This window comes from Urocampus carinirostris, chromosome 2 (genome assembly GCF_059441175.1).
Source record: "Urocampus carinirostris isolate Australia breed hairy pipefish chromosome 2, RoL_Ucar_1.0, whole genome shotgun sequence".
NCBI classification, from domain to species: Eukaryota; Metazoa; Chordata; class Actinopteri; order Syngnathiformes; family Syngnathidae; genus Urocampus; species Urocampus carinirostris.
In genome coordinates this window covers 63616517-63634418 of record NC_142350.1, presented here as the reverse complement: position 1 = coordinate 63634418, position 17902 = coordinate 63616517, and the positions used below count along the sequence as shown (strand labels likewise).

The following is a 17902-nucleotide window of genomic DNA, read 5'->3' as shown; positions in this document are numbered from 1 at the left end:
CACCCGAAAATTTGGTTTGTGACAGTAAATTTGAGACAATGTCATTCAGAGTCTTAACCATCTTGTGTCCGGTCAAAACGGAAATGGTGGTGTCCTATATCAGTGGCATCAATAAAACTATCATCCAATTGGTCAAACATTGCCTGTTACAACTGTCCCAGTGTTACAACTGTCCCTGGTCTCCCTGAGTCCGTAACTCCCAACCTTGCCAAGGGAGGCCATGACAGGAAATAACCGAGAAGCACTGGTTTAAAGTGGGTTCTGTCATCTGACATTATTGTAACGAAAGTTGGATAGAAAAACGCCAACTTACTGTATTCAGTCAATCAATCAATCAATCAATCAATCAAAACACTTCATTCGTCCCACACAGAGGAGCATACAACACCCACTTGCATACATACAATAACCCAATGTTCAACTGCAAAGTGCTGAAGTCCACATTATGAATACGACTGAATAAAATGTTTAGAAGTGAATAAAATGTATAAAAAGTACTAATATAAATGAGTTAGTGCACTGTCGTGAATGATGCAGGGGCAGAACACGACTGAACACTAGGGGGCTGCAAGTTGAGGTGCTGAACAGCCCTGGGGACGAAGCCAGTTTTCCTCCTTGGAGTCCTGCTGCTGAGGCAACGAAGTCTGCGTCTTGACCTCAGCCAAACATACTCCGGGAACAGTATGTGTGTTGGGTCCTGAAGGATGCTGCGGGCTGATTTGGTGGTTTGTTGCTCACACAGGGTTGTGAGAGCTCTTAGAGTCTGGCTTATTAGACTTTTTAGTGTTCAACAGGCGGTTTCTATTCTGTATACTGAAGGTTTTTATACATTTGACTATAAAGGATTTTATACGATCGAATACAAATAACATTTAATGCAAAATATATTCACTGGCTGGGCTCTGGTGCGATGTCAGGGCACCCTGGTGGAAAATTTTGTTTACAGGAACGGCGAGAACGGGACGTAAGGCTAATAAGATAATCAGCACATCCAGACGCAGAAAGGCCCTGATGACGTAGGAACGCTCGGTGTTGTTTTCAGTATTCCGGACATTGAGACGCTCTTCGACGAGATGGTGAAGCCCAGGGGGGGGTTCTTTGGCAAACCCATGGGAGGAGTCGGCACGCCATTATGCGGGGAGAAGATGGCCAATAGTATTATATATATTATTTAGTCGGTTGTAAGATACAGAACTGTACTTAATCACATTTTTAGTGGAAGTACAATGTTGGCAACATGATTCACTTGATATCATTGAAAGGTATTTGAATGCAACACACAGCGGCGCAGTGGTTAGCGCTTGTGCGGCACAGTTCATGTCTAGGGAACCTCCTGCGTGGGTTCAAATCCAGCTCCAGAATTCCTGTGCGGAGTTTGTATGTTCTCCCCGTGCTTGTGTGGGTTTCCTCCGGGCACTCCGGTTTCCTCCCACATTGCAAAAACATGCATTTCAGGTGAATTGGTCGGTCCAAATTGTTCCTAGGTGTGAATGAGCGAGTGAGTTGTCTGTCCCCGTGTGCCCTGCGATTGGTTGGCAACCAATTCAGGGTGTCCCCTGCCCACTGCCCGGAGATGGCTGGGATGGGCTACACCTAATGAGGATAAGCGGTACAGCTAATGAGATGAGATGAGACACACTTTTTATTCTTTTTTCTGTGTTTTTTTCTATTTTTTTGAATTCCTTTAAAAAAAATCTAATTGTGTTATTTTTTTCTTTTTGTTCTCTATTTACTTTTTTCCTACATTTCTTTCTTTTCTTTTTTTCTGGCTTTTTTCTAAATTTTTCCTTCTTTTTTTCTCTTCCCTTTGTTTCTTTTTTTCTCAGCTTTTCACTACTTTTTCCTTTTTTATATTTTTTTCTTTTTTGTTCTATTCCCCCTTCCTTTGTCATTTTGTGCATAATTTTACTTAATATTTGGTCATGTTGGGATTAAAGAAGCAAAAACAACCTGAAGAGCCGTTTAGGACCCGAAAGAGCCGGTTCCTTTTAGTGAGCCGAGCCGAAGAAGCCGGTTCTCGACAAACTCTACTAACTTTACTCAACTTCGTTCTACTTCGACTCGACTTCAAAATACCGCATTTAGGACACAACGTCAGGGGAACCCGTGTATTTTTACCTTCATGCACTGTAATTTTGACTTAAGTCGCTTCTTAATAAGTAATTTTGAGCCCTGATTTTTGTGCGCTGGCTAGATTTTCTTGTGCGCCGAGACTGTGGTGGAGAAAAGTCATGTTGACATCATTTCGGGAAAGTTCTTGGCAGACAATTAAGTTTCCTTAAAAGAGCATGGGACCTGCCAGGACTCTCTCAGCAAACTGAGGCGAAAACATTTCCTAATAAGGATACTACAACACCTTCCTTGCGAGAAAAACAATTCCGAAGATGATACGTAAGGACCGGGCCGCCTCTTGGGTTGTACTCAATTGAAGCTATAAAAGCGTTGTTATGTCTAAAGTTCTCTGAGTTCTTTGGGACGATGCAATAAAGAACCTCCCTCTCACGTTGCCGGCATCCGTGCATTTGTTGAACCACGTATGAGAAGACTTCATCGATTCTCGAACCTGCATTTTCTCCAACAAGACTGTGCGCGAGCAATTGCGCAAGCGTGCAGCTTAGAGGGAACACTGCTTACAACTATAGCTCATTGAACATGACTTGATTTCGTGTGAGCTTCAGGTCGTCGAAGACAATCAATCTCTGTTATTAGCGCCGTCTTGGAGTGAGCGCACAAAAAAATAAACAAGGCGGCGGGCCTCATCAAAGGCGCTCGCCGCATGGCTGTAACTTAATGAGTTGTCTCGACAAAACGTCCCTTCGCACGCATCACTTTTTATCACACTAGACAACGCACCCATATGAGGTGTCAAACAGAGCTTCTATTTATAGATAAACATATTTGACTCTTATTAAGAATTCAAATAAAAATGGAAAGGGGAAAACGAGGAGGGCTGATATTACTTGCTTGAAACACAGATTGAAAACCTCAACATTTGCTTAAAACCTCATTTGACAGTTTGAACAAACTTAAATCTGCAACACAGTCTTGGAGCCCCAATTTATTTGACCTAACTTTCGGACTTTGGTTTTGTATTCCATGAATTAAATCCATACCCCTGTCTCAAAACATTATTGGGATCGTTAGCCCGGGATCACACCACCAATTCAACACCAAACCCAAACTTGAAACCTTGACTTTGAAACAATCACCAAAGCTTGAAATCATCCGTTCCTTCAAAACTATATCTGTGGCTCGAAACCGTAATCCCAATCCCCCAGACTCTGAGACTATGCTGAAATGTCAACCTGAAACTTAAGCGGCAGTAGCTCAGGAGGTAGAGCTCTCGTCTTGGGATCAAGGGATCCTAGTTCGAATCCCGGCACGTCCGTGTTACATGTCGAAGTGTCCTTGGGTAAGACACTGAACCCCTAATACCCCCAATAAGCAGGTTAGCGCCTTACATGGCTGCAAGGCCGCTATTGGGAAATGTGGAGCACATTGTAAAGCGCTTTGGGAAGTCATTGATTTGAAAAGCGCTATATAAAAGCAGATCATTTTATTTTCATTTCATTTCAAGCCTTGGCTTAAAATCCTTATTTGAAACGGCACCCAAAAAACTAAACCTGATTCGAATTTGAAATGTGAAACATTCATGTTGACTTGAAACCTTAATTTGCAACGTCCCTAAATTTCTAAAACCGTACAAAAATAAACATGATTTGGATTCCAGATTTTAAGCCCCGATTTTACTCCTAGAACCCAATTTGAAGCCTGAATTTAAAACTTACAAACACATATTGTTGCAACCTTAAACATGGTGTACAATTTTGTCTTAGTTTAAACCCTAACCCTACTTGCATGAACCCAACATGTGACTTTTTTGCTCTAGCAAACCCAAACCTGTCTCAAAACCCTAACCTTTGCCTTAAACTCTCAAGAAGAATCTTTGTCATAACCAGGGTTGGGTAGGGTTACTTTAACTGGATTACTTTCAATTACTTTTGGATTACTCCAATACCAAATATGTTTAGTTTCTTTTGTCTTTTATTAGCATATTTGGTATTGGAGTTTTCCAAAAGTAATTGAAAGTAATCCAGTTAAAATAACCCTACCCAACCCTGATGATTACTGATGCGGGGCCCCTGAGTCTGCTCCGTTGGCGGCAACAGCCGCAGACCCTGATTGGCTGTTGTACTCTTTTTAAACCTCCGCCTTCCTGTCAACATTCGTCAGATCGTCTGCGAACGTTAGCTACATGCAAGGCAAGCTCTTTTGACTCCTGTCTATCCTGCCCTGTTTTCCGTCTGATTCCCGTTGCCGACCTGTTTTCTGAACCCGTTTACGTTTTTGCTCCTCTTTACTGGCCAGGGTTGGGTAGGGTTACTTTAACTGGATTACTTTCAATTACTTTTGGATTACTCCAATACCAAATATGCTAATACAAGACAAAAGTAACTAAATATGAATAAAATGACTAAATTTAGTGCAGGCTTGGGGAGTAACGGAATACATGGAACGGAAAAAATGATGTTGGCAAGCTGTTTGGATTTATTTTCATTTTGTTTCTGTCGCATTTTATGTTCGTTTTGCTGGAGATCAAAGAGATCAAAGCCAGGAGAGAAAGCTTACCACGTGTTGTGAGTCATCATTTTATTCATATTTAGTTTCTTTTGTCTTTTATCTTTTATTAGTATATTTGGTATTAGAGTAGCATATTTGGTATTGGAGTAATCCAAAAGTAATTGAAAGTAATCTAGTTAAAGTAACCCTACCCAACCCTGGTTATAATTATTTAATTGTAGTTGTGTTTTTTTTTTTTTGTCAGAAGTCGCCTGTTTGGTCTATCACCTTTTATTATTTTAGTGCAGGAGTGTCCATAATTTTCAGAAGGCGTGTCAGATTTGTCAGCTGGAAATGTGCGAGGGAACAATTTTCAGTCCAACATTCTTTTGACAATTTTTAATAAATTCCACCATCGTGAAAGGTTTAATGTGTTTGCCGATCGGTGCTTCGAGCTCATAGCTCGCCTTTAGAGCATTTTCATTTGACTCGTGAAAAAGCGCAGCTGTGCCGTTAAAACAGCGTCCCGTTGCTTCACCGTTTCACAGCGTTCGTTTCCAGTTAGCTTTTTTGTAGACAGCATGTATCGTCTGGCAGTGACCTCTTTATATTATATTTTTTGAAAACAGCCACGGTCTTTTGGCAAATCAGGAAGAAGCAGTTGTTTCACATTTCGGGTGAAAGAGTACTCCAATTTCCACTTGTCCTGGAAGCGGCGGCCCTCACAGTCAACTTTCCTTTTTTTATTTACAGTCGCCATGTCGGAAATGGGGTGGGTTAAAACTCTCATGGAAGGCCATGGGCCAAAGAGCTACTGCCATCATCTGGTGAAATGGTGATTTTTGGTTTCGTTTTTGTACAAATGTATCTTATACGACGGTCAACATTTCTGGCGGGCCGCATGTGATTCATTTTAAGACAGAGACCTCGGGTGAGTGAAGATATGATCACAGGCCATAACTGGCCTCCAGTATCCGGTAAACCCCCTTTTGCAAACATAACCCAAGCCAATCCAACTCAAAGTATGGTTTAAGCAAAACCCTTACCCTGGTCTTAAAACCTAACCAGTTGTACCTCCTAATTTTACAGCAAAATATTTTGTTTGAAACCCTACCCAAGGCCATCAAGATATCATAACAATAGTCCAAGCAGTTCGGTTTACCTGACTCCTGGACAGGATTGTGGCGGCTGACATTCTCTCTCTTCCTCCACCTCCTCCGGACAATCCTGACCCCCGTTGGAAGGTGCTTGGATTACCAAACGTTTTCTGTATTGTTTGGCCTTCACGGCAGTTCCGGCTGGAAAAGTCCAAAACAATGAGGATGGCAATTAGTACTATCCAAAATATCAAAAGACTTGATTGAGATTTACTAGGAAAAAACAGTGATAAGATACATAGGTTTAATTTTTTGTTACTCATGTTCCTATGCATGCAGGGGTTCTTATTATTTACCACTTGCAAAGTGTCAGAACCAGAACGGAGACAGGACCCACTTGCGTTACGTTTCTCTCAGTTTTTTTTGGAATAAAGGAATGGGTTACCCCCGCGATCCGGTGATCGCTGGGCGTGGGAAGCACAGGGTTGGGTAGGGTTACTTGAACTTGATTACTTTCAATTACTTTTGGATTACTCCAATACAAAATAAGACAAAAGAAACTAAATATGAATAAAATTACAAAATTTTGTGCAGGCTTGGGGAGTAACGGAACACATGGAATGGCAAAAATGATGTTGGCAAGCTGTTTGGATTTATTTTCATTTTGTTTCTGTCGCATTTCATGTTAGTTTTGCCGGAGATCAAAGCCAGGAGAGAAAGCTTACCAAGTGTTGTGAGTCATAACTGTATTCATATTTAGTTTTTTTTGTCTTGTATTAGCATATTTGGTATTGGAGTAATCCAAAAGTAATTGAAAGTGATCAAGTTAAAGTAACCCTACCCAACCCTGGCCCGGAAGCAGGTCGCTCTGAATGCGGAAGTGGAACTTCCGTGGCGAGCGATGGCGGTGTCGGGAACGGAAAACGGGTAAGTAGCCGGGACAAGAGAGCAAAATCGTGGTCGGGGTCGGAAGTGAGTCGTAAGCCAGTGAAGTAGAGTGGTCGGGGACAAAAAAGGTCAAAAGCCGGGACGGGAGAGTAGACGTGGTCAGGATCAAAAACGGGTCGAAGACGGGGGACAGACAGAAGCAAAAAGGTTGGAGTCGGGGATGAAAAAAAAGGCTTGCCTAGTGTAAACTGAGGTTTGCAGACGAACTGACAACGGGGGACAGATACGAGTGGGTTTAAATAGGGACAGAGAGCCAATCAGAGTCCGAGACAGTTGGTGCCAAAGGAGCGGGCACAGAAAAAGCATATCGGTAATCATGACAACAAAGAACAATCCTTACAATGCCAGGGTTGTTTTAGTTTTATTATTGAACAATTGCAAAGAAGAATGTGTATACGCCAGGGTTGTTCTATTTTGATTGTTGAACTCCTGCAAATAAGAAGGCATATATTTTCAGGGTTTTTCTATTTTGATCGTCAATAAAGTATGTTCAAAATGCCAGAGTTGTTCTATTTTTCATCACTGATTGACAATCATGACGCTGCTCTGTGATATTCACACATTTTCGGGGTTAATTTACTTTACGTAACCTGGTAAAGATAAAGGGCCCAGGGGGGACCTTTGGAACAGGCTGGATTGTGTACATCTTTCGGGTTTTGTACAAGCCTCTCCTGTGCTCCTCAAGATTCATTGGTGTGTTCTCTCCTTTTACTGTTCACCTATAACCAGTTTTGTACTTGCTTAATTTGGTTTGATGTACCTATCTTTGAGTGCCCAATGAATTGAAAACATATTTTCCACTTTAAAAGACAAGTTTAAAGAAAAAATGTCTTTGAGACATACTTGAAATCGTACCCTTTTTTGCAAACATGCCACTAAATCCAAACTACTTTATAAATTCCCATTTGCGTGTGTGTGTTTGTTTGTATGTGACTTATACGCTCAGAAACGGCTGAACCGATTTTCTCGAAAATGTACACAATAGTACTTTCGACCTCCTCGATTGTCTTTAGCTAGGTTTCGTGTCAAGGCATCCAATCAATACCAACAACATTTATAAACATCTGATTTTGTGTGGTCTGCTATGTGGGGTTTCTAACGCACTCTGGCGGCCAAAATGGGAAGTGAAGCTCCTGACCACCGACCACTACAAGCAGCCGAATACAATCATCCATCGGCCTGACAATTCTGGGCCATTTTGCTTGTTCATTCTATTCCCTTAACTTTGGCATTCAATTAGCATAAGCTAATAATACATTTCCATCAGTGATTCATTTTATATTACCTTTTTCTTCCTCCGCCTTTCGTATTCGATCAGGTCTGCCTTATGAATCGTCAGGTGAGAAAACGCTTAGCGACCAAAATGCGTCCAATTAAAATGCAAAGTTATTGATGACGCCGGGTCGCCGGCATAGCAGATAACGAGTGTTTGCATGACCTCGAGTACGTTTCTCTTGGAAAAAACTTCAATGACACATTTGTTGACACGAGGTCGGGGGCAAAAAAACAACATCCAGAGATCGTCAATCTGCAGAACTAATTATGTGTGGGAAAGCGCAGGTATGCTGTTGTGGCTAGCTAATTAGCCAGACGCTGCCTGATCTTATTGGTGATGTCAACATATAATATAAACTGTGTAGTCACAATCGTGATATTAGATTGTGAAGGACTGGAACATGATTGCAATCAATGTTCCTTGTAATTTTCCACGGGTCTGAGCGTTCACACAAAGTCGGTGAGCAACGCTTGAAACGACAGTGCGCAACCATAATCCCGAGTGTGGCAAGATAATTAATGATCAAATAGGTCCAAAATTTGACATTTTGCTGAGTTTCCGACAATGCAAAATAATTTTTCTCTTTTGAACGAATTGACTCATGTACGATTGCCAAGGTTGTACGGCCTACAAACGTCGTTTGTTCTTACAATTCTTTCACAAGATATCCATTTCTTTTTATTTCCTGATAAATTTTGTCGCATATTATTAACATTTTTGGGGGATACAGTTGTAAGATACAGAACTGTACTTAATCACATTTTTAGTGGAAGTACAATGTTGGCAACAAGATTGACTTGGTATAATTGGAAATGATTTGAATGCAACACAAACTTTTTCTTCTTTTTTTGTGTTTTTTTCTACTTTTTTTAAAATTCCTTTGAAAATATATATCATTGCTTATTTTTTCTAGCTGTTACTTTTTTCTTTTTGTTCCCTATTTACTTTTTTCCGACATTTCTTTCGTTTCTTTTTTTCTGGCTTTTTTCTAAATGTTTCCTTCTTTTTTTCTCTTCCTTTTGTTTATTTTTTTCTCAGCTTTTCACTACTTTTTCATTTTGGTATTTTTTTTTCTTTTTTGTTCTATTCCCCCCTTCCTTTAAGTCATTTTGTGCATAATTTGACTTAATATTTGGTCATGTTGGGATTAAAGAAGCAAAAACAACCCCGAAGAGCCGTTTAAGACCCGAAAGAGCCGGTTCCTTTGAGTGAGCCGAGCCAAAGAAGCCGGTTCTCGACATACTCTACTTACTTTACTCAACTTCGTTCTACTTTGACTGGACTTCAAAATACCGCATTTAGGACACAACGTCGGGGGAACCCGTGTATTTTTACCTTCATGCACTGTAACTTTGACTTAAGTCGCTTCTTAATTAGTAATTTTGAGCCCTGATTTTTGTGCGCTGGCTAGATTTTCTTGTGCGCTGAGAATGTGCGAGCAGTGCGCAATTGCGCACGAGCGCAGGTTAGAGGGAACATTGTTTGCAATGTCAAAAAGGTTGACAGGAGAGCAAATTGTATTTAGTTCTGAGATTTACGGCAGATGATAGCTTCTATTCAGTGCAATCTTTTTATTGACTAGCATCGCTTTAGCAGATAGCATTGATGGCTCAGATTAGTGTTGCTTTAGCGGCTGGCGTAAAAAACATGGCCACTATATGAATTAGCGATTAGCATTTTGGGCAAACAGATTTTCATCCTAGCAGCTAAAACCATGTCTGCACTTTTAATAACTACCGTAAATTCCGCACTATAAGCCGCTACTTTTTTCCCAAATGTTTAGCCCTGCGGCTTATTCAGTGAAGCGGCCAATTTATGTCATTTTTCTAATGGCCACCAGCGGCGCTGGAGTTTAAAAGGTAAGATTAAGACCAGTAGAATATAGAATAGAATATGTGCGCCAAGAAAGACTGCAACCTCTAAGATTATGCATACATTGTCTGTTAAATAAAGGTACGTTCCGACAATGAGGAAGACGCCCTTGATGACGATAGTTATGATGAGGAAGTTGAGGACGATCTACCGTGAATTTCACAATTACGGGATGCTTTTATTTTGACAGGCACATTTGATGCATTGCGAGCGTGATCCTACTAGCGTGTTGGTACCTTTCAAAGGCACGGTTTGGGATGAAAGTTATATTATTATTATTAAAGCCTTGAAAACTCTCTCGGTGTACCGTCTTTCTTCGTAAATATGTGTAACCATGTATGATATGTATTTGCAACTGTATCTTTTTGTAATGTATTTATTTTAGAGATTTATTCTGTTATGTGTTCTACGGATGAATCAAAAAGAAGGGGCGGAGCAAACGCGGGCTGATGGGAAGTAAAGTAAAGCTGAGTTACCGGTAGATCTGTCTGTTTTGAGAAACCATGTTTATTCGTCACCTTGTATGTTTTTTGGTAATAAATAACGTCCTTGTTTTGAGCCCCCCGTTTCAGTTCCTGCCACCCCTTCACTGGTCCATCGTCCTCCAAAACACTAACATAATGGGTTATTATTTATTGGTTTAGGATTTAATGGATATTTATTCTGAATTATTTATTTAGTGGATATTGCATTTTCTGTCAGAACCCAAACAGACGGAGGACCCAGATGCATAACGTTTTCACACAAGCTTTGTTTTGTCGGGATTGGGGCAGCCATACGGGTGAACACAAACACTGGTGATTCGGCGATTGCTGGGCGGAAGAAGTGAGACAGAGAAGTCAAGCGCGGTAAAACAGGAAGCCAGAGGCAGACGAGATCGAAACCAGACAGGACAGACGGGATAGATACCAGAAACAGGATACACGAGCAGATACCGGACAGGACGGAACAGACAAAATCGATACCTTATACTCGATACACGAGCAAAATACCGGAGAGGAAGGGACAGACGGGATCGATACCGGATACCGGAGACTGGAGCAAGATACCGGACATGACGAGACAGACGGGATGTATACCGGATACTGGAGACTGGAGTAAGATACCAGACAGGAAGAGACAGACAGGGTCGATACCGGATACTGGAGACTGAAGCAAGCCATCATCTGGTGAAATGGTGATTTTTGGTTTCGTTTTTGTACAAATGTATCTTATATGACGGTCAACATTTCTGGCGGGCCGCATATGATTAATTTTTAAGACCTCGGGTGAGTGAAGATATGATCACATGCCATAACTGGCCTCCGGGCCGGACTTTGGACATGCCTGTTCCAGTGGAATACACAATGAAAGACAGGAAACAAACTTACACAACTGAGGAGACGTAATCAGGTCAAGCTCTTAACAGAAAACGGCTGATTTCCTCAGCAAAGGTTGAACGGGTTGAGCAAGATTTCCCAAAGGCTGACGAGGCCATCGGCAATAGAACAGTCACAGTCATTTTATTTATATTTAGTTTATTTTGTCTTTTATTAGAATATTTGGTATTGGAGTAATCCAAAAGTCATTGAAAGTAATCCAGTTAAAGTAACCCTACCCAACCCTGCCTGTGGTTTGATGACCCCTCACGTACACATTTTCACGAGCATCAAGGGTTATTAAAAATTAAAACAGGAACAAAAAACAAAAACAAAACACACCAACTTTTTGATTGCTGCGTATATCCAGCCATTGGAGTGAGTCATCATGAGTAAGCTAAACGAAGCACCGAAGCAATTTTTTTTGTTTTGCTCTGCTAACCTGCGTCACAAGCATCTGGGCAGGACGTCCACTCGCTGAAAGGGGTCATGATGCAATCCTTCTTGCAGGGAAGCTGGCACGAACGCACTGTGCTTGGTCGAGGAGCGTCCGGACACCTGCGTGCATGCAAAAAAACGTCACAAATAAGGAATTCTCCCTTGCTTGGGTGAGCCACATGGCCTATCATACAAAAATGTTAAAAATGATAACACAGTAATCCCTCCCTAGTATCACAGTTTAAATTAACACGGTTTTGCTACTTTGCAGATTTTCATTTTGCATGTGTTCTGCATTCTTATTGGCGAAACAGTCCCCTTTTCTGCCTAGGTCTGCCTGTGTGTTGATAACGTTGCAGTCTTGTCATGGTTGCCATGGCGCCCAATTGGCCCCGCCCCTGTGTGTTACGGTTGCAATGGCGCCCAATTGGCCCCGCCCATGTGAAGCCAGCTGCAGCTTTTTGACGGATTGGCTCCCTGTCAGTATTTAAACTCTGTCCTGTCAGTCCCCTTTTGTCGGTTCGTCTGCTAATATCAGTTTCTACACGGGGCAAGCCCTTTTTCGCCTTTCCCGTGTTTTTCCTTCTGTTTGTCTCCTGCTACGATCTGTTTGATCTTGACATGAAATGAAATGATGAAATGATCTGCATTTATATAGCGCTTTTCAAGTCAGTGTGCTTCACATTTCCCAATAGCGGCCGTGATCTGTGCAGCCATGTAAGGCGCTAACCTGCTTATTGGGGGTATTGGGGTTTCAGTGTCTTACCCAAGGACACTTCAGCATGTAACACGGACAAGCCGGGATTCGAACTGGGATCCCTTAATCCTAAAACGATCGCTCTACCTCCTGAGCTACTGCCGACCACGTCTGCTCTCCCGTCCCGAATAACGACCCGTTTTTTATCTTGACCACGTCGACTCTCCTCTCCTGGCTTTCGACTTGTTTCGGATCCCAATCACGTTTTTGCTTTTATATCCCAGCTACTGACCGTTTTTTTTTTCCGTCAACCTGCTCCCCGCGACCAGTGATCTCCGGATCGTGTGTGCAATCCTTTCCTTTATTCCCAACAAAACTGTAAGTAACGTTATGCGAGTGGGTCCTGTTTCCGTTCTGGTCCTGACACGTCTGAGTTGTACACGTATGTAAGCACAGTTTTAATTTCCAGAAAATGCACCAATAGGCCAAGGAAGATGCTTTATTTTGCGACAAATTTGGACTTCTAAAGCAGTGCTTCTCAATTATTTTCTGTCGCCCACCACCCTCGGAAGAAGAAATCCTCTCGCGACAACCCAAGACTAACAACAGCGCCAATATGTGGGTGACAAAACAATAATTTCTCCATAGTAGTGGGAACATGTCACCTTCGTCCATATCAAATTTTTGTCTTTTGGCACATTTGGTTGAAAAAACTCAAGCATGATGATTACCGTATAATGTCTTAAAGTAAAGCTTAAATGATTTGGCATTGTGCTGTCCGCTGCCAAAAACATTTAACATGGCAAGCACGCCGGCGCGGTCTCTATTTGTCTGTCCGTTGTAAATATTTTTTTCTTGGGGTCACTTACAGTGCATTTTTAAGAGAAACTTGTTAATATTTTATTATTATGGTGTTACAATGTTACTATGATCTCTTTACCAGATTGTAATCATTAGAAGCAGGGTTAACATACGAAAACATGTTTTAAAAACACTGATCCTCTGTATTTTATCATACTAATTTCAAATCAAATTCCCTATGACCTTTCAATGGTGCTCTATTTTCAGAACCAGCTCGCGGGCTACTCTGGTGCTCTCATTGCACGACCAGAATGGAATTAGGACCCAGATGCGTAACGTTTACCACAAGTTTATTGAGAAAGGCAGCACCCGCGATCCGGTGCTCGCTGGACGCGGGAAGCAAGCCGCTCACAGAATCGGAACGTGTTCCGAATACGGAAGTGGATCTTCCCGAGTGGGAGATTGTAGTGTAGTAGACGGAAAAACAGGTCGATAGCCGGGACAGGGGATCAAAATGTGGTCGGGGTCAAAAAACGAGTTGTTAGCCGGGACGGTAGATCAAAACGTGGTCAGGGTCAAAAAACGGGTCGTAGCTGGAGACAACGGGGAAATCAGGAACAGACGGGTGAACAACAGGTGAAAAAGCTGGAACGACAGGAGTCAAAGTCAAAATGCTTGCCTTGTAGAAACAGAGGTTCGCTGACAGACTCACAACAGGCGAGTGAAAGGACAGAGTTTAGATAGGACGGGGAACCAATCAGGAAGCCAGCAGCGGCTGGCTGCTGAGGAATAAATATGTTTAAAGGCTGCACCACAATGTCCTGCTTATCTTCTCACGCATGAGGAAACTGCACACTCTATCATATCCTTACCAGGAATCAAGCCAAAACCTCAGCCCCAGAAGAAAGATTCAAAAGAAGCTAACAAAATTAACGACGCTACAAAACGTAAACCTACATTAAAAGCATCGTGGGAAGAGGAGTTCACGTGGCTTGTAGCAGACGACGCAACGCAAACATTGCATGAACGAAGATGAGTAAATACAGGTTCATACTGATGGCAGATGGAAAACAGCCATGTCATATACATGCTATGAATGTTATAAGTAGATTTATAATAAACTTAATTTTAAAGTGCTGTTCTGTTATATATTCTGATTATCAATACTTAATACTTTGCAACAATGGGTTTGTTTTTGCGATGAGTCGTCTTATTATGTTTCAAGTTGGGAAAGTTGTCTGCCCTGGTGTCCGCTAACTTTTCTCATGGGTTTCAGACACTGAACATACGAAAAAATATCATGATTGCTGACTCAGGGCACCTGTGACTGCCCAATTGGCGCCAACAGCCTTGTTCGCTAATTGGTTCAGAGACTCTTTTTAAACCCCCGGCTTCCAAGAGGAAGCTGTCAGACCGTTTACGAACCTATGCTCCCAGCTAGGCAAGCTCATACCTTCCAAAATTTTCCTGCCCCGTTTTCTCCTGCCTGATACCCGTTGCCGACCTGTTTCTGGACCCGTTTCTGCCCTGCTCTTTCATCCCGACCATCGACCTGTTTTGCCCTGTTTCCTGCCTGATACCTGTTGCCGACCTCTTTCTGAACTCGATACCGCCCTTGCTCTCCCGTCCCGGCGAGTGACCAGTATCCCTGCTGCCTACGATTATCCTCGCTCGACACGGAAGTGCCACCTGCTACTCATATCCGTCGATCATCGGATCGTGGACGCAAGCACTGCACTCTCTCTTTATCAATAAAACTGAGTAAACGAACTCTACTGGGTCCTGTTTCCGTTTGTGGCTTGTGACAAAAAATTTGCATAGGCCTCCATTATCTTTGTATTGCCGAGGTCAAGTCAAGTCATTTTTACTTGTATGGCCCTTAATCACAAAGAGTCTCAAAGGGCTTCACAGGTCATTACACAGACTATTTTTTCAGACTATTACTACACCATCCCCTGATCTGGAACCAACATGAGGGCAAGGAAGAACTCAAAAACCTCAACATGAGGAAAATGAAGAAACCTTGGGGAGGGACCGCACATGTGGCATCCCCCTTTCAGAATTACTAGACAGCAAAGGATGTTGCAATCAATGTTCCCTGTAATTTTCCACGGGTCTGAGCGTTCACACAAAGTCGGTGAACAACGCTTGAAACAACAGTGAGCAACAGCAATCCTAAGTGTGGCAAGATAATTAATGATCAAACATGTTCAAAACTTGACATCAAGCTACATTTTGCTGAGTTTCCGGCAATGCAAAATTATTTTTCTCTTTTGAATGAATTGACTCATGTACTATTGCAAAGGTCGTACGGCCTACATACGTCGTTTGTTCTTACAATTCTTTCACAAGATATCCATTTCTTTTTATTTCCTGATATATTTTGTCGCCTAATATTAACATTTTTGGGGGCTTATTTAGTCGGTTGCAAGATACAGAACTTTACTTAATCACATTTTTTAGTGTGAGTACAATGTTGGCAACAAGATTCACTTGATATCATTGGAAATTATTTGAACGCAACACAAACTTTTTCTTCTTTTTTCTAGGTTTTTTTTTTCTACTTTTATTTAAATTCCTTTAAAAAAAAATCTAATTGTGTTTATTTTTTCCTAGCAGTTACTTTTTTTTTGTTCTCTATTTGCTTTTTTTCTACATTTCTTTCTTTTCTTTTTTTGGCTTTTTTCTAAATTTTTCCTTCTTCTCTTCTTTTTGTTACTTTTTTTCTCAGCTTTTCACTTTGGTATTTTTTTCTTTTTTGTTCTATTCCCCCCTTCTTTTAAGTCATTTTGTGCATAGTTTTACATAAAATTTGGTCATGTTGGGATTAATGAAGCAAAACCAACCCGAAGACCCGTTTAGGACCCGAAAGAGCCGGTTCCTTTCAGTGAGCCGAGCCGAAGAAGCCGGTTCTCGACAAACTCTACTAACTTTACTCAACTTCGTTCTACTCTGACTCGACTTCAAAATACCGCATTTAGGACACAACGTCCGGGGAACCCGTGAATTTTGACCTCCATGCACTGTAACTTTGACTTAAGTCGCTTCTTAATGAGTCATTTTGAGCCCTGATTTTTGTGCGCTGGCTAGATTTTCTTGTGCACTGAGAATGAGCGAGCAGCTTAGAGGGAACACTGATTGCAATCACAAATAATACACAGATATTGTCCACGAAAAGTATAGGTTATTCATATGCTATAAAGTAGAAGTGTGTTTTAAGCTTAGATTTAAACATTTCCACTGAGGTTGTAGATCGGATCTAAGGGGGAAGAGAATTCCACAGCACCGGTGCCCGGACGGAGAATTCTCTTGAACCACAACAACAGAATTCATCATTTTTTCCTTCCTTGCAACGCCTTCATTATTATCTAATCTCATTAGCTGCACCGCTTATCCTCAGTAGGGTCGCGGGGGTGCTGGAGCCCATCCCAGCAATCATCGGGCAGTAGGCAGGGGACACCCTGAACTGGTTGCCAGCCAATCGCAGGGCACACAGGGACAGACAACTCGCTCGCGCATTCACACCTAGGGACAATTTGGACCGGCCAATCCACCTGAAATGCATGTCTTTGGAATGTGGGAGGAAACCGGAGTGCCCGGAGGAAACCCACGCAAACACGGTGAGAACATGCAAACTCCGCACAGGAAGTCCGGTAGCTGGATTTGAACCCACACAGGAGGTTCCCAAGACCTTAGAACTGTGCCGCGCACACGCTAACCACTGCGCCGCCGTGCTGCCCCGGACTTAAGTCTATATCTAGCAAAATTTGAAACCCAATGTGGCCCTCCACTCAAAAGGGTTACCCACCCCTACAATAAAGCCTCGAGCAAAATAGTAATAAGGAATCTTTATGACAAAAAAGTGTGTTTTAATAAGATACTCTAAGCCGAGAGGTAATAAAAAAACAGAGCAGAGGCATATTTTCGGATCAGTAAATGACATATTTAACGTTTTAAATCCTTGCCGGTGAACGCGCAGTCGTTCCGAGAAAAAGCAGTATTATTTATTAGCATCTGCCTGCTGATTAAATTGCCTTAAACTATCAATGGCGCTTAATTACAGTCATTATCATCAATGGCAAGTGGCAGCAGCTAATTAGGCTTTCTAGAAAGCGCCTATTTGATTTTTATTTACCCAAGCGAGGCTGCGAAGGGAAGATACCACTCGGGAGAGGGAAGCCTGTCAACCTCTTTGTTTGTTTTTCATGTTTTTTCTTCTTTTTTTTCTCTCTCCGTCATTTTTTTTTTCCATTCGATTCGTTTTTAACATCCAGGCGAGACATTGTCGTTTGAAAACAGGCTTTTTTCAGTTTTACATTTGTTTAACAGGCGACGTTATTTTGCCCTTTTTAGCGTACAGCACGGCTAGTCGATTAATAGCGCACGGGTGTCGAACAGGCGGCCTGCGGGCCGGATCAAGCCCGCTAAGGGATTGAATCCGGCCCGCGAGACAACACTCAGAGAAAAGAGAAAAACAAGCTGCAGGTTGAAATATGTCAACTTGATGTTGCCAAAGTCAGGTGCCTCTCTCTCTATATATATCTATATCCACATCTCTCTCTCTCTCTCTCTCTCTCTCTCTCTCTCTCTCTCTCTCTCTCTCTCTCTCTCTCTCTCTCTCTCTCTCTCTCTCTCTCTCTCTCTCTCTCTCTCTCTCTCTCTCTCTCTCTCTCTCTCTCTCTCTCTCTCTCTCTCTCTCTCTCTCTCTCTCTCTCTCTCTCTCTCTCTCTCTCTGATGCTCTTTGTCTCTTTCTCTCTTCATACCCTTTGTGCTTTCTTTTCCCTTTCTCTCCTTCGGTCTTTCTATACCTCTTTGTATTTCTTTCTTCCTCTCCGTTTCTTTTCCCCCTCTCTC

The 17902-nt window shown here is 42.1% G+C and overlaps 1 protein-coding gene across 1 annotated transcript in view; it reads right to left on the bottom strand.

Annotated features, from left to right (window-relative positions):
- LOC148372974 (thrombospondin type-1 domain-containing protein 7A-like) overlaps positions 1 to 17902 on the bottom strand; it is a 339221-nt gene that overhangs the window by 109798 nt on the left and 211521 nt on the right. The window contains exons 10-11 of the mRNA XM_088327730.1: positions 11554 to 11669; positions 5723 to 5858 (exon numbers count right to left, since the gene is read on the bottom strand). Of these exons, the coding sequence (XP_088183856.1) occupies positions 5723 to 5858; positions 11554 to 11669 (252 nt within the window). The remainder of the gene's footprint in view (positions 1 to 5722; positions 5859 to 11553; positions 11670 to 17902) is intronic.